Source organism: Arachis ipaensis, chromosome B8, assembly GCF_059453495.1.
Source record: "Arachis ipaensis isolate K30076 ecotype BB chromosome B8, ASM5945349v1, whole genome shotgun sequence".
In the NCBI taxonomy this organism is placed as follows: domain Eukaryota; kingdom Viridiplantae; phylum Streptophyta; class Magnoliopsida; order Fabales; family Fabaceae; genus Arachis; species Arachis ipaensis.
Genome location: NC_142443.1, coordinates 14,966,638 through 14,988,795, shown reverse-complemented (window position 1 = coordinate 14,988,795; position 22,158 = coordinate 14,966,638). Strand labels below are relative to the sequence as shown.

Here is a 22,158-nt window from a genome sequence, read left to right as displayed (position 1 = left end):
CAGTCAATCACTATAAAAACTAAAATTCAAAATAGAAATTAAAGACAATAGAACTACAAATTATCAATCTTAAACCACAGACAACAATAATTGAATAAGAAAAATGAAAAATCAGTAAATCACAAATTAAAAATTATTAATTAACAATATTCAACCATTATTCAACCCATTATTCAACCTAGGAATTCATAGATTAATTAACAATTATTCAACCCATAAGGCCATAACAAGTTCAGAGATTATTCAACAATAATTATTCAACAATTATTGTTAAAAAAAAATAGTAAAATACCTAGAAGAACAGAGCTGGTGACGGAGGCATGAACAGAACTGGCGACGGAGGCAGGAACAGAGCTTGCGACGGAGGAACAGAGATGGCGCCGGTGACAGTGGAACAGAGCTACTCGACGGAGGCAGGAGGCGAGCCCGGCGACTGTGCTTCCACTGCTGAGAGTCTGAGACGTTAGCTGAGTGAGGGACCGAGTGAGCTTTGAAGCTCCAACCGGTGACAGCGTCAGGAGCAGTCCGGCGGCTGAACGAAAGGGAGGGATTGAGCTCGTCGGTGTTGAGATGAACGGCCAGCTCGAGGGTGATGGGATGAACGAGGGAGGGAAAGTATGCTGCGCCGTTGGAGAGTTGGGGGGAGTTAGGGTTGGTAGGGTTGGGGGTGTTTTACTGAATGCTAAACGGTTGCGTTTGGCGTTTTTGGGCAAAATAAGAAAACCGGCCGGGTCCCGGTTCAGTTCGACCTACCGGTTACCGGCCGGTTTAGCGGTTCAACCGATTTTCAATTTTTACGGTTTTAGAATATAATCGAACCGTGATTCTCATTGGTTTACGGTTCAATCGGTTCGACCGGTCGATTCGAACCTGTTTTCAGAACATTGATTATTTCAGACTTCAATCTGTGTTAATTAATGCTAAAAAATGATGTTGCATTCATAAGACAAAAAGAATATCCGAAAATTTTCGACTAATTCTTAGTTTCAATAGAATTAAGCTTTTGGTGGAACTAATTACAACACTATCCGTTTTAATATCCTTTTTTTGTTGTATACCTGTTGCTGTCCTTGAGAGTTGAGAACTTGAGATTATTGAGTTGTTGTATTTGGATACTGTAAAGTGCATATTTCAGATGAATTAGAAGAGAAGCTGGTGAATAAGGTTTTAAATTGTGAAATCATGTGTTGTTGAAAGATGATAATAATGAATAAATTTAATTTTCGCGGTTTAATCTTTCTCAGATGCTCATCATCTTGCTCCATTGTCTAGTGCTTTGTTTCCTTGCTTGTGTTAAGATCTTCACTACCTATACAGCTTGTGCGTTGGAGCTTACTGGTGTTATCTTGATCTTCCTCCAATAGTTCATGGTCCTGAACAACAATATTGCTTTCTTTTAGCACCTCCGATGGGTGAGTTTGGTTAGCTTGGCTAACTCCTTCGTCATTATTCTCTAGCCTTCTATTGCTATTTTCATAGCTCTCCTTAGCTCAGCCTTTAAATTTTTGCTCACAGAATTTTCATTCACTATATCTTCTATATCTGTTATTAGGTTGTTGGTAAATCTGGAGCAAATTTTTGCGGATTTTGATTATTGATGACAAATTTTGATGTTGGCCTTTCATGTTTGATTGTTTCCTTTGCTATTTATTTGAGTTTTTAAGTTTGTATTTAGATGAGATTACAACATTGTGGTTGATGTAGTACTTTTAGTTTGGATGATATTTTAAAGTTTATATTATTTTACTATAAAACGGTTATTTCGAATGAACCACAGTTGAATCGGTTGAACCACTAAACCAGTAAATCAATAACTAGAATGGTTCAATGACCGGTTCGATTTTCTGAACCTTAGAAATAGTCTCTTAAGAGATGTATATTTGTTTTGAACATGACATGTATATAATGATATCAGATATATATCATTATGCACAAAAAAGAAAAAAAAAATTAAATAAACAATTCGTTTCTCAAAAAAAATGAAAAATGACGTTTGTTGTATTACCTTTTAATATATATACCAATGTTCTGAAAATCTGTTCGGACTGGTTGGTCAGACCAGTCGAATCGTGAACCGTCAAAAAAACGATTCGAACAATAGATAAAACCGCAGATTTTAAAAACCGATTGGAGATCGGTTGGTCGAACTGAACTATGACCCGATTGGTTTTTAGAGAAGGCAACTAAACGTCGCCGTTTCAATCACCAGCAATCCAAAACTCAGTCTCGCACACACACTCAGTCAGGGGGAAGGCTCCTCAATCCTCTCAATCTCATCGAGCTCACCTCCGTCCAGCCACCGTCTCGTGCCGCCGCCGTCTTCGTTCCTTCGAACAGCCACCGCCTCGTGCTCGCTCACTTCCCCTCCATCGCGCAGCAGCCAGTTTTCAGAACCTTGGCCCTCACTCACTCACCCCCTTCCCCCAACACCCCCTGTTCGTGAATCACTATCTTTGAACTCAAGCAAAGTTCAAAATCACCCAACCAAAACCCTAGGTTCTCCCTGCAATGGTTCTGAGACAGTGCCGCCGCCGTCCGTGCTGTCGGCGCCTCCGCGTCCTCTCTTGTAGCCCAGGCCCTCTCTTGTAGCTCGGCGTCCTCCTTCCCCCTGTCCCCGTCCTCCCTGGCTTCTCTGTTCGAGGTTGGAGTAGCTTGGCGCCGTCTCGCCGGTCGCCGTTCATGTCTCCATCGAAGGTTAGTGCACTGCTTTCACTTCTTCGGTTCTTCTCTTTCTTTTATGCTCTGTTTGCTGATTTTTGAATGTGAAATTGTGAATGGATTAATGGAAATCAAATAATTGATTTTGTGCTGCTGCTCTTTTTTTTTAATTCCGGAATTTTTTGTTGAAATTTTCTTGTTGCTGCTAAAAATGGAAATCAAATCATTATTGAAATTTTTTTGTTTAGCTTTATTGATTTCAGGTTTAGTGTGATTAGGGATTATTTGTTGCTGTTTTGTAATATTTGTTGCTGAATGTTAAAAATGGAAATCAAATCAAATACTGTTTGTTGCTGAATGATAATTTTTGTTGCTGAATGCTGAATGCTGAATGCTGAATGCTGAATGCTGAATGCTGAATGTTGAATGTTGAATGCTGAATGCTGAATGCTGAATGCTGAATGCTGAATGCTGTTGGTAGTATTAATTTTGTGCTGCTATTAATTTTCTGGCTGTGCTGCTGCTGCTGTGGGTTCTGGGTTCTGGTGTGCTGTGGTGTGTTTTGTGGCTCTGCTGTGTTGATCATCTTTCTCAATTGTGGATGTTCACTCCCCACTCTTCACTTGCTTTGTGTTGATCATCTTTCTCAATTCTCTCACTCGCATGAACAAGAAAACTAACTCTTTTTCTGCCCTCTGGTACCACTTCATCTTTCCTTCTATTTCTGCACTCCTTCATTGTATAGTAAGTCAACTCTTTGGATTGTTGGCATAATTGAATTGGAGATTCAAGAGACACAGTTAATTTCTTAATACTGAAAATTCACCCTTAGTTTTGATCTAATTGTTTTGTTTAGTAGGAACTAATAGAATCACTTCATGGCTTTATCATTGTTGTTTTCCAATTTATACTAGTTTCTTGTAAGAGAATTAAAGCTAGCTAGTCTTGCCTTCCATTTTGCACAAATAGGAATATGTAAATAGGGCCATTTTATCAAAACTATAGTCACAATTAGCAAGTTTAATTTAATAGTATGTGATGTAGATATGCCTATGGTACAGATATTTGAATAGAAACGAAGTATTTGTACATTATAGCTTGCATATGTTGCGGAATAGGATAATAACAATTAAGAGTATCGAGTATTGATATACTTGTTATCTCTCTTTGAAATGTTACTTTCTGTATTTACTGTTTTTAATTTAGCTTTGCATTCTCTCAGGACTTCTTGGAACAGCGATTATAGTGTTGTTTATTGGGTTTCTTTCAATATATCATGGTATTATCTGATATCTTCACACTTTGTACTATTTGAATTGGCATTTCTTTCAATAGTCACTCACAAGCTGCTTCTAATGAAAGTGGTTTTCAGAACATTGGTAATAACGCTCTTTTAATGAGAGTGGTTTTTGTTGGTGTTGGACCAACTTGGATAAAACTTAGATAAAAAATACTTGGATGTGTAGCATAGCCCAGAAAATAATTCATTACCACGTCATATATGACTTTAATTTAATAAAATTGTGACAGAAGTTAAAGTTAGTTTATAAACCAACTAACACATGATATAATTTGTAGGTTGATTTCAGAATCTAAATTCTAAATTCCTCCAACTTCTTCGCGACTTCACCAATAGAGCCTCCATCTTCATGCGGGTGCTGAATTCAACACTCTCACTTTGTGTTGATGGGGATCACAAAACCTCCCTGCACTACTTCTTATGCTTCCCATTCCGATTTATACGCCGATGTTCTCCAATCCGCTATCAAATCCAGAGACCCTTTTGTCAGAAGATCCGTTCATGCTCGAATCATCAAACACGGCCTTCACTTGGGTGTCTTCTTGATGAACAATCTCCTCAATTTCTATGCTAAAACTGGTTCCTTCTCTGATGTTCACCGCGTGTTCGCTAAAATGCTGCTGAAGACCATTTTCTCCTAGAACACCATTCTGTCAGCATATGCCAAAAGGGGGAACTTCGAAGCTGCACAGCGAGTGTTTGATGAAATTCCTGAACCCGATTCTGTTTCCTGGACTTCAATGATAGTGGGGTATAACATGTTGGGTCATTTTGATAATGCCATTCATATGTTTCTCAGGATGATTTCATGTGGAGTGTCGCCAACCCAGTTCACATTTACCAATGTTCTTGCTTCATGTGCTGCAACTGAAGCACTGGATATTGGTAGAAAGGTTCACTCCTTCATTGTAAAACTTGGATTATCCAGTGTTGTTCCTGTGGCCAATTCACTTCTTAACATGTATGCAAAGTCAGGTGATTCAGTAATGGCGAAGGTTGTGTTTGACCGGATGAGGTTAAAAGACAAATCAACTTGGAATACTATGATTTCGATGCATATGCATTTTGGTCAACTTGACCTTGGACTTGCCCTTTTTCAGGAAATGATGGATCCAGACATTGTCTCTTGGAATTCGATCATTACAGGATATACTCATCAAGGACATGATGTCAAAGCCCTTGAAATTTTTTCGCTTATGCTTAACAGTTCATCTTCAAAGCCAGATAAGTACACCTTGGAAAGTGTTCTGTCAGCTTGTGCCAATCTTGAAAATTTGAAACTTGGGAAACAAATCCATGCGTACATGGTAAGAGCTAATATAGACATATCTGGAGCCGTGAGAAATGCTCTGATCTTAATGTATGCAAAGGCTGGTGGCATTGAAATTGCTCATAGGATTGTAGATATTACAGGTATCTCAAAACTTGATGTTATATCATTCACATCACTACTAGATGGCTTTGTCAAAATTGGGGATATAAACCCGGCAAGAGATATATTTGACTCACTAGAATTTCGAGATGTAGTTGCATGGACAACCATGATTGTAGGTTATGTACAGAATGGTTTACTTAGCGATGCTTTGGATCTCTTCAGGAAAATGGTTAGAGAAGGTCCAAAGCCAAACAGCTATACTTTAGCAGCGGTTTTAAGTGTGTTTTCAAGCTTGGCTTCTCTTGGTCACGGTAAGCAGCTTCATGCAACTGCCATAAGATTGCAAGAAGCATCATCAATTTCTGTTGGTAATGCTTTAATTACTATGTATTCAAGATCAGGAAGCATCAGAGATGCAAGGAAAGTATTCAAACAGATATGCTCTAACAAGAATAAATTGACTTGGACTTGCATGATTATAGCTCTAGCTCAACATGGTTTTGGAAAAGATGCCGTAGAACTGTTCGACACTATGCTAAAACTTGACATAGAGCCTGACCAAATTACTTATGTTGGTGTCTTGTCTGCTTGTTCGCACGTGGGATTGGTACAACAGGGTAAGAGTTAATAGTTTAATGAAAAATATTCATCACATTGAACCTACCTCTAGCCATTATGCTTGCATGATTGACCTGTTTGGGCGTGCTGGATTGCTTGAAGAAGCATATCATTTTATAAAAAACATGCCTGTTGAACCAGATGTTATAGCTTGGGGTTCACTTTTGGCTTCTTGCAGGGTTCATAAAAATGTGGATTTAGCTAAAGTGGCAGCGAAAAATTTGCTTCTTCTTGATCCCAACAATAGTGGGGCTTACTCAGCACTTGCTAATATGCTTTCAGCTTGTGGAAGATGGAAAGATGCTGCTATGATTAGGAAATCCATGAAGGACAGAGCAATAAAGAAGGAACAAGGAATCAGCTGGGTTCAAATCCAGAACAAGGTCCATATTTTTGGGGTTGAAGATGGGCTTCATCCACAAAGAGATGCAATATATAGAATGATTTCAAAAATATGGATGGAGATAAAGAAAATGGGCTTTATTCCAGACACTGATTCTGTCTTGCATGATCTAGACCAGGAAGTGAAGGAACAAATCCTTAGACACCATAGCGAAAAACTCGCTATTGCATTTGCTTTGTTAAATACTCCAGGATATGCCACACTGAGGATCATGAAGAACCTTAGAGTCTGCAATGACTGTCATTCCGCTATAAAATATATCTCTAAGCTTGTCGGTAGAGAAATTATTGTAAGAGACTCCACACGTTTTCATCATTTCAATGATGGTTCATGTTCATGTCAGGATTACTGGTAGAAGAAACAGTGGAATTTCATGAAGAATCTGACTAGAACTGGGGAGTAATTTACAAATATATTAAACTGAAAATATAAAAATGTACACAGGAGCTTAAAATCATTCACTTTTTTAGATGAGTTTGCCTGAGGTCTGACTTCAAGTGGACGCGTGCTAGAATGCTTCTTGAGTCAATCAAATGCTTGTGTTCTTGTTCATGCATGTCAAGATATCTTGCAGTTGAGGTCTAATCTTACCAAATTGGAGGCGGCACATTTTCTATAACCCTGGATTTGAATCAATCAGTTCAGATAATTCGGTGGTCTCTCTTTACCTGGTCTGCTTTGGTTCATAGTATCCACACCTATTTTAATTGACTTTCATTTTTTATTTTTTTGGGGTATATTGATGACAGTTAATCATTGTATTACTCATAGTGGCTTAAGGGAAATGTATCCTATAGGAATGTAGTTTGTAGCAAGATTAAGAACATTAAGACGAGCATAAATATGTAGGTGTGATGCTTTCTCGAGAGTATATCTGTAAAGCAGAGTAATGAGTAATATGTAAGATGGAAATGTACAAGAACATAATTGACAGAAGTTGCTGATTTTATGTGTTATTTGTGTTATTCATTGGAATAATGAATATATGTCCATGATAGTTTTAATAAAAGCTTGGAAGATATATCCGTTAAGCAATGTAATTTTGCTTAAAATCATGGACAAGTCAATATTTTATTTTACACAATCATGGATCTGCTATGCCGGTGTTGATAGTACGTAGCTTTTGCTTTTTGTTTTCCAACTAGCGACTGCCTAATCTCTATTATATTTACCGTTCAATTCACTTGTAAAGTGCCATTATTTTAAAGTTGAATTATAAAAGTATTTGTCTACGTGTATAAATTATGATGCATTTCTTCTTTCATTCGTGTACATGGCCGTAACCTTTTATATCTTCCTCTTATCCTATAATGCCATGCCATATTGAAGTCTTTTAGTGGTAAAAATGGTGGACACCATACCCTGCCTCTCCAGCGTGTGCATTAATGACAACAGATAATCATCCAAGAATAACAGTGCGCCATCACATTATTTTTCATTGTTGCTGATGTGTTATACATAGTTACTTCTATAAATAATCTTGACTTGTCTCATTCAGATGTCTTTTTCTTTAAGATCTAAATTGAGAGTTTGAACCTCCTTCATCACCAGTGTTACATTTTGCTGTATTTTTCTTTATTGTATTCATATTTATGTCTAATTTTGATATAAAAAATAGTTAGATGGCTCATTTATAAAGTGGCCATTTAATGGATAGGGACCTAACCTATTTATACCTTAGACCTTCCTATTATATTAATATGTGTATGTATATATACCCTACCAAGTTGGCCACTAGTTATATGCAGCAGCAAAACTACATGGCCGTTGTTATGTTTGTGTGTTCATATTTTGTAGAAGGGTGAACAAGCATCACGCAAATTTGTTGCTTTGTCCTTTGAAACTGCCCCACAATATTTGTCAGAGGGGTCATCTGATCTTTGGCGTTATCCATCAAAATGGAGAATAGTAGGTAGGTGTTGGTCAAGCTACCTTTGTGCATGCATATATAAAAATCTAAGATATTTTTCCCCTACATTCTGGATAAGGTATGCATACAACTCACACTAGGGAAAATTAAAAACTAACAAGAAAGAAGAAAATTATGAATGTATAAGAACTTGTATTATATCAAATAGAGCATTTTATGAACCAAGCATACAAGAAAGCATTTCACAACAATAGCATCTCATAAGTAGGTACCTCTAACTAGGAGATGGAGTTGCAACACAAGGGGAAGATTTTGCTTATATTAATGTGATTGTGTTAATCTGTGTATGATTTACATCTGACTCTTTTTCATAACATGTCAAGTTCGAAGTGATTTTCATAGAGAAAAGGGTGCCTAGAACTACGTACACTAAGTTACATCTGGGTTTTCTTTAATTTTACTTACAATGGTGCCCCATTTAATGATGAGAAAATTATGGAAACTTGAGTGGTTTGGAGATTCTAGACATCTACTGCATCAACAGGAAGAGAAGTGGCCCTGTAAAGGGACTGTGTAAGCAAAGCTCCTGCAAAGAATGAAATAAAAAACGTAAGAAATCAATTTTAAGGAGCAACATAAATATTTACTGCTCCAAAACCACCGTGGATAAACCTAAAGAATATGTATGATATAGGTAATTATAAGTGTCCACAAAAATTAGAAAGTACCACGGTAAAGAAGGAACTCAGTATGTGACTACAGACCATAAGGTGATTGCAGTTTATAGGGCTGTTCTGAGGACAATACCTGCTCAACATTTGTGAAGGTTGTCTCTTCGGGGATGTCAGAGGTTCCATTGGCTAATAACTAGCGAGCACGTTTGCGTGTATTGTATAGTTTGTCCCTCACATCACCAAGAATAACACGATATGGCTCATTTGGAGGAATCTGCTTCCAAAATTCTGAAGGAATGAAGAAATTATTACAATGAATGACATTCAAGAGCAACTGAATTTTACTTGCCAAGTATTCAACTATAAATGAATCAATAGGTGTGAACAGTTCAGTTTTGTAGATTCCAATGAAGATTTCAATAGTTCATTATGCAGTTCAGAGAAAAGTAGAACATACCAATGTAATGTTTTGCATCTCTCCTTGAGGACACATGGAGTTCATCAGCACGAACACGAAGCTCATCATTGCAGTGCCACATAGACAGCTAAAAATGCAGATAGAATCAATAATTTAAGAATCATGCTTTTAATGCTTTCACAAAATTATTACATACCAAATACATTGTTATAATAGCAGCATATTTGATACCTCAAACATGAGATCTTCTATCTGAGAGAAGTATAAATTAGCAGCCATCATTCTAGCCAGCAAACACACATCCCTTGTAACTTCAGGGGATACCCTAGGGTTACCTGTAATGGACATTATACATATGAAGCTGAGAATCAAAACTCAAGAAAAACAAACAAAGAAATAGCGAAGCATCATGGACGAGGTGAAGATATTTTAAATCCATGCCACATGAATATTTTAAAGATTATTAAGTTTGAGATTTAACGAGAAATAAGTTTGTGTGCTAATTTTTGGGAAAAAAAGTAAGGTACCATCACGATCTCCTCCCATCCAAGAAGAGAATTGAATAAGAGGGGCATTGTATGGGACACGCTCATTTATTCCGGTGTTCTTCAGAGCTGTATCAACACGGCGCAAAAACTTTGGTACACCTTTCCATATTGTCTCATGAAAGTAGCTCATTCCTGCCCTCATCTCATCTTGTGGTGTTGGAGGACTACTTCGAATTTCATCTGTGCGAAATGCAGCTTGAATCTGCATGAGAGAAACATCTTTAGAGCCATTGCTTTACCATAAACATAGCCACATATATGTAACCACAAATTTGAAACCATAAAATTTACTGACATATCAAAGGGAAATGGTAATAGAAATCATACACAGCTGACAATAAATAAGAAAAGAAACCCAAATGCACAACAGTACACAGAATCAAGAATGCACCTCTCTTTGGAGAGCCTCATCAAGTTCCTGCTTATCATCCGGTGTTATGTCTTTCGCATACAACTGTGTCAGACAGTTCCTTATCCTGAAAAAAGAGGACAATGATTACCAATGAGATCAATGATTTCCAGATTCTGGTGAATTGAAACGATAAATTCGCAGTTAATGGACTATAATTATTCCTGAGTCCAGTGACAAACCTTCCATGCTTTTGCAGCAGAGATCGACGAATGGACTGAGTGGGATGAGCAGTTAGGACCAAATCTACAGTTTGGTTCTTCAAAGCATCAAACACTTCCTGTGGGAACTTCTTCAGTTCAGTCACAAGCCTCTTGAAGGTTTCTTCAATGTCAGATTCAGTGATGGCAGAGTTCTCATCAGCAAAATCGCCCTTCTTTAATAGCTTAATCCTTCTTCGGTAGGCAATTTGGACTTCTTCTGCCAAGTTAGCCAAATTAAGCATGTGGGAAAATGATTTGGCAATGACAATAGAATCCCCAGCATCAAGACCAGTTAGCATATTCCCAAGTTCCTCCAACTTCTCAGTCTTATGCTTCCCTTCATACTCAGCTGAAAGCTCATAACAATCTTGAACCTATTAAGCATCAAATTGTTGAAACTATAAGCCACAACAGGAAAATAACAAAAAGAAAAAATTACAAAACAAAGCGGAATATTTGGTTCCCCTTTTTGAGTCAGTGACAATCCTTAGTATGTAACATGTTTGAGAGTACTTGTGCATATTAAACTTCTCCCCTCTTTTCTAGAGTCAATAGATCAAAATATTACCAGGAAAGAAAAAAAGGAGCAGATTTTGTGCATCATATCAAAGTGGAACTGAATTTATTTACTTAAGAGTTTGCATTTACTTATGACTCTAAAACAAAATAAAAAAGAGTAAAGGCCCCTGGTTCTAGATTAACGTTTCTGTTGCATTCCAATTGCTACAATTGAAGAAAAATTACGAGTAAATGCAGCTGAAACATTGAAGTACTACCATGATAGTGACACAGAGCAAAAATCTACAGAGTAATTTGAAAACTGTATAGTCAACTAAAGATTGGAAAAGTGAAAATTTCTCAAATCCAGGGACACACTACCATACAAATCAAAAGGGAAACGTCCAAACACCAACAAGGATTAATCTTTCCATGAAATTCGAAATGGGGTTTTAAGAAATCAGCTAAAATTAAACCAAAAGTAAAGTCCTTGATAGAAAATTGAGGTGAATTACCGTTTGCCTGATATCTTCACCATGCAAATCCCGAAGAATGTCAAGGAATCGATCAAGCAACAAAGCATCATACTCAACAAGCTTGTCATCATCAGAAACCTTCCTTGGTACCACGCTTTAGGGTTTAAAAGCGTGGTCATATCTCGCTATCGCCACGCTTTTAAAGCGTGGAAAGGGAGGCTTGCTATGCGATATCCTTTAGGACTTACTCGACTCTAGATAGCCTTTGGAACCTATTCCATTAAGCCTAGTGACATCAATCCCCTTAGTTCAAGCGCAAGGGAATGGATCAAAGAACAAAAAACCTTTCCAATTCAGTCCCTTTACTAGGCAGCAGCTCCTGCTGTACCGTCGCCATATCTCACTATTGCCACTTTTAAAAGCGTAGCCATATCTCTAACTATTGGCACCCTTTAAAAGCGTAGCCATATCTTTCGTTGTTGTCACGCTTCAAAAGCATAGCTGTATCTAGTTATTGGCACGCTTTAAAAGCGTAGTCATATCTTCTTGCATATGGCCACTCTTAAAAGTGTGGCAATAGATAAAAGCGTGGCGACAAAAAAACGTGGTCATAGGTCACCAAAAACGTGGCGATAGAGCAACCGGCACGCTAGCAGATGTGATCCTTTCAAAAGCGTGCCGGTTGCTCAAAAAGCATAGCGAAAAGCTATCGCAACGCTTTTTTCCACTTTTCGTCACGCTTTAAAAGCGTAGCAAAATCCTGGTTATCTTGTAGTGAGGGTTTAGAGTTTAGAGTTTTAGGGTTTAGGGGTTTAGGGTTTTAGGGATCTAGTATCAGGGGATAACTTTAAAGGAACCGTAACTTGTTTCGAGTGTGTTTTTCCCTAATTTAAAGGAGTTAGCCAACTCCTTTAATAGTTTGTGATGCACCCTCAATGGCGGGATGTGCATCAGTCCACCAAAACCTAATTTCCGAACAACCGCTTTCTTTGCCTCGCTCATATTTTTAAAATTTTCACTTAATAATCTGGTGGCACAATTCAAGTCTTTGGTTTGCTGTAAAAAAAGTAAAATTAGAGTCATTTAAATAACATATATTTGTATTCGGAAAAATTGATTTGTTCTAAGACATATATTTGTACTTACATTGTATTTTTTTCACTTTGGTTCTTGATTGCCATTTTTACAATTTTACTGCAATGAAAAAGAGATACTGTCATTAGATAAAAAAATAAACCCAAATATCAGAGATATACACCCAAATATCAGTTAGACACACCCAAATATCAGCCACATGCACCCAAATTCAGTCCTATAAATATTTTATTTTTTCAATTAAACGAAATTAAATGAATTCAAAATCATATCTAACTCAACAAAATATGTATAAAATGACACTATAAGGTCAAGTACAATTAGAACAGTACCAGTTAGACTTCAATAATCCTAATATATATATCAGTCCCATACGCCTCTACATTTTTTTGGATTACATGACATTATATGAGTTCAGAAAGATATTTAAGTTTAAAATACCACTAGAAGCAACAGTCGCATTCCAAGTCCGACATATACACCCAAAAATCCGCCATATACACCAAAAAATCCGCAATACACCCAAAAATTATTTAGAAGTGGAAGAGTCTTTCATGTAAACATGCATAAATCTATTTAAAAAACATGTAAACATGCACAAAATATGTACCAAAACAGGTCAAAATATACGTTAAAACATTCACTAGAAGTACGTAAAATAGGGTAAACGAAGAACAGTTTCATCAGAACAGTAATATGATATCTAAACCAAGAACAGTGAAACAGAGAGAGAAATACTGACGATATAGTGCTTCGATTTCGAAATCAGAAACAGAAATGTGAAAAACCTAGAAGAACAGTAAAACAGTACCTTGTATGATGTTTGTTCGTTCTTTTTGGTATTTTTTGATGGAGATTTAAATGATTCCTTCTTGATTTCTTCTACTTTTTGCCAAGAGTTGGACGGTTTCTTCAGAACTTTGTTTTGTTTCGAACTTGGCTTGAATCTCGAGAGTTTGGGTATTGATTGAGGAAGAAGAGGAAGAGTTTTTCATTATGAGTGCGTTTTGGAAAAACGAAACGTTTGAGTAAGGTGCGTGGTTTTTACGTTCGAGTGTGGGGAGTGTGGTGCGCGTCGTTTTTGTTGGGTTCGGGCAAACTTGTAGAACTTGTAACTCAAAAAGGCTTGTATGTATAGCAGGCTTGTAAAATATATTTTTAATAAAATGGCAATTATGATTATTCCTGAGTTTTTTATTTTGATGACTTACTATTGAAAATTTAATATATTCTATCGTATATAAGTTATTAAAATTATTAAATTTGTTTATAAATTTTAATTAATTAATAAATTTTATTTTTATTTATTTTAATTATTTATTTGATATTATAATTTATCTCATAAAATTTGAAATTTTTTTAAATAAATAATTTAATTATTTTAGTTACCAAAATAAATAATTTGTAGCGTATTTATCAATTTACACCACATTTATTTATCTCGTTTACAGTGTAAACGAGAGATGTGTATTTTTTTAATTTTTATATATCTTGTTTACACATAAAAAATTATCTCGTTTATAATGTAAACGAGATATATGTATTTATAAATAATTAAATATAACTTTTGAAAATAATAAAAAATATTAATAATTTAAATTGGACTAAACGTTGTAACAAACTAAGTAGAAAAAATTCTATATTTTATGCCAATACAATTGTGACATTCATTAAATGTGTCATCAAATAAATCAAGTATATTTAAATTATATTTCAAATTTTTATATATTCTCATGTGATAAACGAAATTTGAAATATATATAATTTAAATTTAAAAATTAATACTCAAGAGAGTACTTGAAAAATTTAAAAATTTTGTCAGTTAAAAATTATATCTCAGTTAAAAATTTAAAATATTATTTGAATTGATTTAGTGCAAATCCTAATAAAAAACCATCAGTGATGGAAGTGAGTGAGTGGAAAAAATAATAGTTTTACGAGTGAGTAGTTAAAAAAAAAATAATCGTGTTAATAGTGGGCAGTTTAATGGTGCGCTTAGACGTGTTAACGTGTCCATCTTTTCTATTATTTAAAATAGACGGTTTATTTTCTCTATTATTTAAAATTGTTCATCTTCTCTATTATTTGAAACATTCCATTTTTTTGAGTTTGGTCTAATTTAAATTATTAATATTTTTTATTATTTTCAAAAATTATATTTAATTATTTATAAATAAAAACGAGATCATTTTACACGTATCTCGTTTATAAGATAATGTTGCACGTATCTCGTTTACAGTGTAAACAAGATACGTGTATTTTTTTTTATTTTCATATATCTCGTTTACAATATAAATATAAATTGGTAAAATTATTTATTTTTAAAAAAAGTCTCTAAAATTTGTCTTATATACTACTTTTTTTTTTCATCTATAGCATCATAATTTTAAAAATTAACTATATTATAATGTACCATTTAATTAGGATATATATAAATATATATTAGGAATAGAATTAATATTTTTTTAAGTGTTATTTTAAATTAATTTGTCAAAAGATATTTCAAAAGAAAAAGGAGATATTAAAAACAAATTTAGATTCGTTGAGATACTGTATAAATTTTTTTTAAGATTTTATTGAAGATGTTTATTTTAGATTATTTGTTAAATGTAATTTTAGATTTTTATAGTTAAAACTAAATTTAAAAATAATTTTAAGTAAGTAATCACAATTCAAGGAGCAGAATAATGTTACATTATTATCATATTCGTAACTAGAGTTGTTGCTTCTAATATTTAATCCATGAAATTAGGGTGTAATAGGATTGGTTTGGGTTGAGTTTGAAAGAAATTGAGAACTGAATTGATTAAATTTGATCGTTTTAAAATAGATAGGATAAATATATTTTTGTGATTAAATCCAAAACGATCATATCAGTTGGCATTGATTTGAATACCAATTAGAATTAGATTTCTAAAAAAAAAAAATTACAACGAAGAAAAATAAGAATAAAAGATATATTTTAAAATGATCAAATTTAATGAGTTCAGTTCTTAATTTTTTCCAAACTCAACCTAAGCCCATCCGATTATACCCTAACTTTATGGATTAAACATTAGAAGCAACAACTCTAATTATGAATCTGGCGATAATGTAACACTATTCTACTCTTTGATTTGTGATTACTTACTTAAAATTATTTTTAAATTTAGTTTTAATTATAAAAATCTAAAATTACATTCAACTAATAACCTAAAATAAACATCTCCAATAAAATCTAAAAAAAAAAATGTATACAGTACCTCAATGCATCTAAATTTGTTTTTAATATCTCTTTTTTCTTTTGAAGTATTTTTGACAAATTAATTTAAAATAACGCTTTAAAAAATATTAATTTTATTCTTAATATATATTTATATATATATCCTAATTAAATGGTATGTTATAATATAGTTAATTTTTAAAATTATGATGCTATAGATGAAAAAAAAAGTAATATATAAGACAAGTTTTATGAGATAAATTATAATATCAAATAACTAATTAAAATAAATAAAAAAAATTATTAATTAATTAAAATTTATAAACGAATTCAATAATTTTAATAACTTATATACCAATAGAAGAATATGTTAAATTTCTAATAGTAAGTCATAAAAAAAAAACTCAATAATAATTATAATTATTATTTTATTAAAAATATATTTTAGAGATTATAATTAATGTGTTTGTAGTTTTAAAACTCCTCTTAAAAAGTTAAGAATAAGTTACGATTTTGTAGTTTAAATAATATTTTTTTTGGGTAATAGTTTAAATAATGTTTGGGCTAATGTTATTTTTTTATTTTTATTTGGGCCTGTTTTAGGCTTATTTTATTTTTAAATTGCTATTGGATCTTTACAAAATTATAATAGAAACAAAAATTAAAAACTTCTTAACAAAAAAAAATTAAAAACTTTAGAAAGTTAAAAAGACAAAATACTTCTTTATAGTGAATTTGAAAAAAAAAAAGTATAATATGTTTTAATTAATTGCAAAAAGATAAAATATTTTTTTGGGAATTAGAGTTGTTTTTTTTTTTTTCAAAGATAGGGAGATTTAAACCTACAACTTCTTATATGAGTATGGAAAGACTATGCCATTTGAACTATAACTCATTGACTAGATTAAAGTTGTTTGATTTTTAAAAAATAAAATAAATTATGTTTGAATGTAAAAAAGATAAAATTATTCCTGTTGAAGATTTAGTTTAAACTTTCAAAATATCCATTTAAAGTTTAATTAAAAAGATAAAAATATATTTTTAATATTAATGTTGTTTAAATATATTTAAATTTAAAAATTTGAATTTAATATTAAAAAATTAAAATATTATGTTTAAGATAAATTTTAAAAAGACCAAAATTTTTTTAGTATTAATGTTATTTAATAAAAATTAAAATGTTAATTTTTTTTTTTTTTTTGTCAAGGCCAGTCACCCAGTCCAACACAAACAGAGACCTGAAAACCCCACTCCACCCAACGCCTAATACCATCTCCTTCGTCACTGCAGTTCGTGCACCCTTGAAGCAAGATTGGGATTGGTAGAAAAAGTTTTAACGCGGTCTGTTCTCCATCGCTCTGGTTCTGCAGTCATCTCTGCTCCTCCTTGGTCACATGTAATCTTTCCTCTATACTGGATTCAAGTGCTCCAGTGATCGGCGACGCTTCCTCCACCTCGATTTCAAGAGGTTCACTCTCTGGCGTATGGGTCTTGCCTTCGGCCGACGCCGCCGCTTGTCTTCTGTGGTTCCATGTTGATTCCCTGTTGCTAATTGATCTCCGTCTGCAACGGCTTTAAATCCCTAACGTTTTAAAATTGGCTCAATGTTGTCCTACCGTTTGGGATCTATTAACAGAATTGGCGGTGGGATAAAGTTGAGACGATTTTGAAACGTTAGGAACTTAAATAAGACAAAAATGTCGGGGACAAAAACGATACATAAAAATAAATTTTAATTTTATCTTTCAATAATATCAATTTTTTACGGTATATCGTTATTCAATTATTTTTAACCACATCTAAGTAAATTAAATTTAATCACATTACTTTTATTTTAAATAAATTTATTTTTTTTATAATTTTACTCATCATGAAATTTTTATAAAATGACTTGTACATAAACTTACGAAAAAGAAAAAAATAATACATATACAATAAAGTATAAATTGTACCTTTTGTCTCTAACGTGTCAAAATTCTTTAACGTTTAAGAGTAAAAATTTTTAAAAGTAAAATTATAAAAAAATAATACATATATAAAGTATAAATTATAAAAATCTTCAACATTCTCACTATTTCCTTACACGTGTGAAGATGGAGGTTTTGTGATCCCCATCAACACAAAGTGAGAGTGTTGAATTCAGCACCCGCATGAAGATGGAGGCTCTATTGGTGAAGTCAGCGAAAAAATTGGAGGAATTTAAAATTTAGGTTCTGAAATCAACCTACAAATTATATCATGTGTTAGTTGGTTTATAAACTAACTTTAACTTCCGTCACAATTTTATTAAATTAAAGTCATATATGACATGATAATGAATTATTTTTTGGGCTATGCTACACATCCAAATATTTTTTATTCAAGTTTTATTTAAGTTGGTCCAACGACACCAACAAAAACTACTCTCAAAAAGCGTTATTAATTATATACTCTTTACAGTCTTTTGTATATTTTTTATGGTATTGTTCGGTTGTTCGGTTCCTGAACAGGTTGGGGGTGCTGAATACTCTGAATTGACAGGGGATCTAGATCCGAATCGTTCTCGGGTGATGGGATCTCACGAACTGACGTGGTGGGGAGAGGAGAAGGGCTCGAGGATCTTCCAAACTGGTCGGTGCGACGTGGGGGAAAGCCATCTGCAAAAGAGACTCCGACGCTCAAGTCAGAATCTGTAAAAGGTGGCAGAAAAAATAAGGGATAGGTGTCATACCTCTAGGAGGGGTAGGGCTCTCCCTTTGTATAATCTGTATTGGAGTGGATCTCTCATGGGTAGTCCCACCTTTCAGGAAGTTTCCTTCTCCAGCTGTCAGGTGCCTCGTGGAGGGATATTTGGATCGTTCATCGGTTCGGGTTTTGTCAACCCATCGGATCGACCGGCCGCTCGGACTCGAGCATTGGGCCAGCTGGGCTAGGCCGGAACAGGTATGAAAAATAATTTTTTCATTTTTTATCAATTATTTTTATTGTTAGATATAACAAATGTAGAAGGAAAAAAAAAAAACAAATTCTTAAAAAAATAACGGGAATGGAATAAGCTTCGCTTGGCTACTGAACATGAATCTGTTTGTACATTGTTGATTGTTCCTTCATATGATTAAGCTCTTTATTGTCCTTTTATTCCTTTTAGCTAAGAATACTTAGGATATACTGATATAGCATTCATCTTTATAAAAAAATGTCATTATCAAAGACTATGGCATATATATATTACAATAATAATGCTAGAATCTAAGAGGAAACAAAAGCATTGAATATATGGCATATATACCAAGGACCATTTCTTTATATGATTGAGAATAAGATTATTTTTCATACATAGCACCAGTACTTACAAAAACACACGAGAAGCTTAAATTAAGAGCATGCATATGCATATAATAATAACAATTAACCCTTTATTTTTATTTATAATTATTATTATCACATCATGCATGCATGAACTAGAGTACTTAATTAATTAAGCAAAAGCGACTGGATAAAGAGGATTAATCGCAAGACCACATAAACCCTTGTTAGATTTTATGTCTCTCTTCATCCTCATGTAACCATTTTCGCCCCAATTTTTGCCCCATGAATTTTTTACTATCCAATACTTAGTACCATCTTCGGTTGAACCGTAACCAACTACGGCAACAGCATGGTCGGTCTTAGTTCCACATTTTCCGGCGAAAACCCCGCCGGAGTAGAACTGGAAAGCCTTTTGGCCGGCTTCAATGTCAACTCCGACCGGTTGGTTCGCGACGGCTTTGAGGAGCGCCTTTTCATTGTTTTTAGGAACATTTTCGTAGCCCTTGATAGAGGCTACAGGTTCCTTCTTCTTAGAATTGCAAGTCCTATCAACATGTTTGTAAGGGTATTTTGCTTCACTTGCAATCCCTCCTTTTTTAGCTATGAATTTGAACGCATCTTCCACGAAACCGCCACTACATCCACCAGATTTTCCTCTAACACAATCTACTAGTTCTTGCTCTGAGAGGGATTCTAATTTTCCTGTGCTAATTTGGTGGATACCTTCTACTGTAGCCACGGCTGCAAAAGCCCAACAGCTACCTATAGTGTTGGTTAAAAAAGGAAGAACAAATATCAACGTTACGTTAGCAAATAATTAATTCCATAATGTTAGAGAGTCAAAAAGAAAAATCAGAATTTTTTTTTATTTAATATTTATTAATTATTCAAGTTATAGTTATTTACTTATTTTTAGTTAAATTTTTTTAATTATTAAATAATTTCGTAATTAAATTTTTACATATTAGTGTCTTAACTAATCTAGCTCGTACATTTGTTATTACTGTACATACTTAATTTATAAAAATAATTAGATTAATAGGTATATTAGTGCCTACTAATACATTAATATGATATACATATAACAAAAAAATGTGTATGTTTTAAAATTATATTTCATCTATGTACCAAAAAATAAACAATTTTTCATCATTTTTAGTTTTCAACATTATTTTTAAAACATTCAAATTGAAAATAAATAGCTATATGTTTTTACAATACATAAAAAATGCATATTAAATGTGTTTAAAGAATATCCAAATATCAAATTAAATTTTATTTTTATTTTTATTATTATTATTATTATTATTATTATTATTATTATTATTATTATTATATATACAATTATTTTATATTAGTAATACAAAATTATCGTCTCAAAAATGTTACATGCAAAAACATCTAATATTTAGATGAAAATATGAAACTCAGTTCATCATGATATACTACACGCACGGAAATTCCTTAACCTGAAATAATAATAGAAATAAACATGAAAAATACAATTATATATGGTAATTACATACCACAATCTTTCTGGTCCTTGATTGGAGTAACAGCACCTCTTTTCCTCCAGTCCATAGTTTCAGGAATGTCTGTGACATTTTCATACTTAAAAGGTGTTTCAATTTCTTCCATGCCCAATAAACCAAGTGACCCCTTTTTACCATTAAGTGATGAAGCCTTAAATTCTTCAAAGGTTTGGTCAGCAAATTGATTAACACCAAGTTTGAAAGTTAAGTTCTTATTATTAGCATTGAATGACTCAATGAACTCAACGTTTTCTTTGAATATTTGGTAACGTTTTTCTTTTTCAGCAACATCTTTGTAATACTTCCCATGTTCTACCATCCATTGCTCGTGTCTCTCGGGTGACCATGCCTCCAGCTCAACAAGCTTGCGAGACATTGTTACCCGAGAGTTCCATAAAGCAAGGATGACGAACAAAGCTAAAACATAAAGGCTTTGGCTAAAGGAAGCCATGGATTGATGCTTGGAATAGTGTAGGGATATATAGGTGATGAGGGTTTTTGTTATGATAAACTGAGAAGGAAAACTTGAATGTAACAAACATATATAGAGGGTGCTATTTATAGTTGCAAACTAAGTGTGTGATGTTATGATTTTCGATTAAAATTTTTAATTTATTTATTTAGTTTTTATGTATTCAAAGAGGACCCGTCCTTATCCAAGTCGTGCGTGCGTCTCATTCCCAATCTCACATTTGGACTCAAATTCTTGAAGATAATCATGGTCTTAATATAAATTTCAATCGAAGAAAAAGTTGAACAAAATAAAAGTTTTAAATTTGAAGTAAGAACGAAAATAAATTATGAAAATATTATAATTAAAAATAAAAAACAAAAAAAGATCACAAATAATAAATACTGCATTTTTCGTCGGGCATGTATATGTATATATAAAAACAACTATATTATGTGTGCACCAGGCCAAAATCAGTCACCAAAATCAATTACTATAAAATATATATTAAAATATAAATAGACATAAAAAAAATAAATTAAATAATACATATATTTATACACAAATATATCTATAATTGATTTTAGTGACTAATTTTAATGTACACATAATATTTTTGATAAAAAATTAAAAAAAGTCTATTTGTGTATCATCTTTAGCCACTACAAATTTTTTTTTTCTTTTAGTTTATCTTTCTTTAACTTACATTTAAGAACTTTAACTGAAAAAAATTCGAATTGAAATTAAAAAAATTAAGAACTTTGTTTAGCATCAAACTTGAACTAACATTCATATAACAATATTTATAATTAAGTTAGCTTGGTCTAATAGTTAGTTCATTAGTCTGTTTAAATAAGTGTTAGGACTCAGAAGTTCAAATCCTGTCTTATGTATGTAACAATTTATTAGCCGACACCTGTCAGACTGAAAAATACTGTGAGAAACCAAAATATATATATATATATATATATATATATATAACAATATTTACAAAAATATATTTAACAAGTACCAATAATGCATGGATAGTTGGTTTAGTTATAAAACACTAAAACATGGCCGTGATTGATCTCAAATTTGAATTCTGTAAATAGAAAATTTGATACTGAAAGCGATTAATTTTTCTTTTATCCAAATTAA

General features: G+C 33.1%; 2 protein-coding genes and 1 pseudogene across 3 annotated transcripts; 1 reads left to right on the top strand and 2 right to left on the bottom strand.

The window, feature by feature from the left end:
* Positions 1-2,703: 2,703 nt before the first annotated feature.
* LOC107612686 (pentatricopeptide repeat-containing protein At2g22070 pseudogene) lies at positions 2,704-7,363 on the top strand (annotated as a pseudogene). The gene is made up of 2 exons (XR_015896929.1): positions 2,704-3,356; positions 4,237-7,363. The product of XR_015896929.1 is annotated as a pentatricopeptide repeat-containing protein At2g22070 pseudogene (transcript).
* A 1,032-nt stretch (positions 7,364-8,395) lies between these two features.
* LOC107610538 (phosphoenolpyruvate carboxylase 2) lies at positions 8,396-11,797 on the bottom strand. The gene is made up of 8 exons (XM_088497128.1): positions 11,490-11,797; positions 10,456-10,850; positions 10,256-10,340; positions 9,844-10,066; positions 9,548-9,651; positions 9,356-9,443; positions 9,032-9,186; positions 8,396-8,810 (listed from the first exon to the last, which is right to left on the bottom strand). Exons 2-7 carry the CDS (start codon positions 10,773-10,775, stop codon positions 9,092-9,094), a joined length of 915 nt encoding a protein of 304 aa, XP_088353254.1. The 5' UTR covers positions 10,776-10,850; positions 11,490-11,797; the 3' UTR covers positions 8,396-8,810; positions 9,032-9,091.
* Positions 11,798-19,003: 7,206 nt separating this feature from the next.
* LOC107611936 (senescence-specific cysteine protease SAG39-like) lies at positions 19,004-21,092 on the bottom strand. The gene is made up of 2 exons (XM_016313799.3): positions 20,562-21,092; positions 19,004-19,797 (listed from the first exon to the last, which is right to left on the bottom strand). Exons 1-2 carry the CDS (start codon positions 21,016-21,018, stop codon positions 19,205-19,207), a joined length of 1,050 nt encoding a protein of 349 aa, XP_016169285.1. The 5' UTR covers positions 21,019-21,092; the 3' UTR covers positions 19,004-19,204.
* Between the last annotated feature and the right edge of the window lie 1,066 nt (positions 21,093-22,158).

Bases quoted from the DNA above. Each gene is read 5' to 3' on its own strand.
- LOC107611936 (XM_016313799.3), bottom strand. From the start codon at position 21,018: ATGGCTTCCTTTAGCCAAAGCCTTTATGTTTTAGCTTTGTTCGTCATC. The intron at 19,798-20,561 runs GTATGTAATTAC...CCAACACTATAG, and splicing joins CAAGGACCAGAAAGATTGTG to GTAGCTGTTGGGCTTTTGCA.
- LOC107610538 (XM_088497128.1), bottom strand. From the start codon at position 10,775: ATGCTAACTGGTCTTGATGCTGGGGATTCTATTGTCATTGCCAAATCA. The intron at 10,067-10,255 runs GTGCATTCTTGA...TCTCTCATGCAG, and splicing joins ATGAGGCTCTCCAAAGAGAG to ATTCAAGCTGCATTTCGCAC. The intron at 9,444-9,547 runs GTATCAAATATG...CTGCATTTTTAG, and splicing joins TAGAAGATCTCATGTTTGAG to CTGTCTATGTGGCACTGCAA.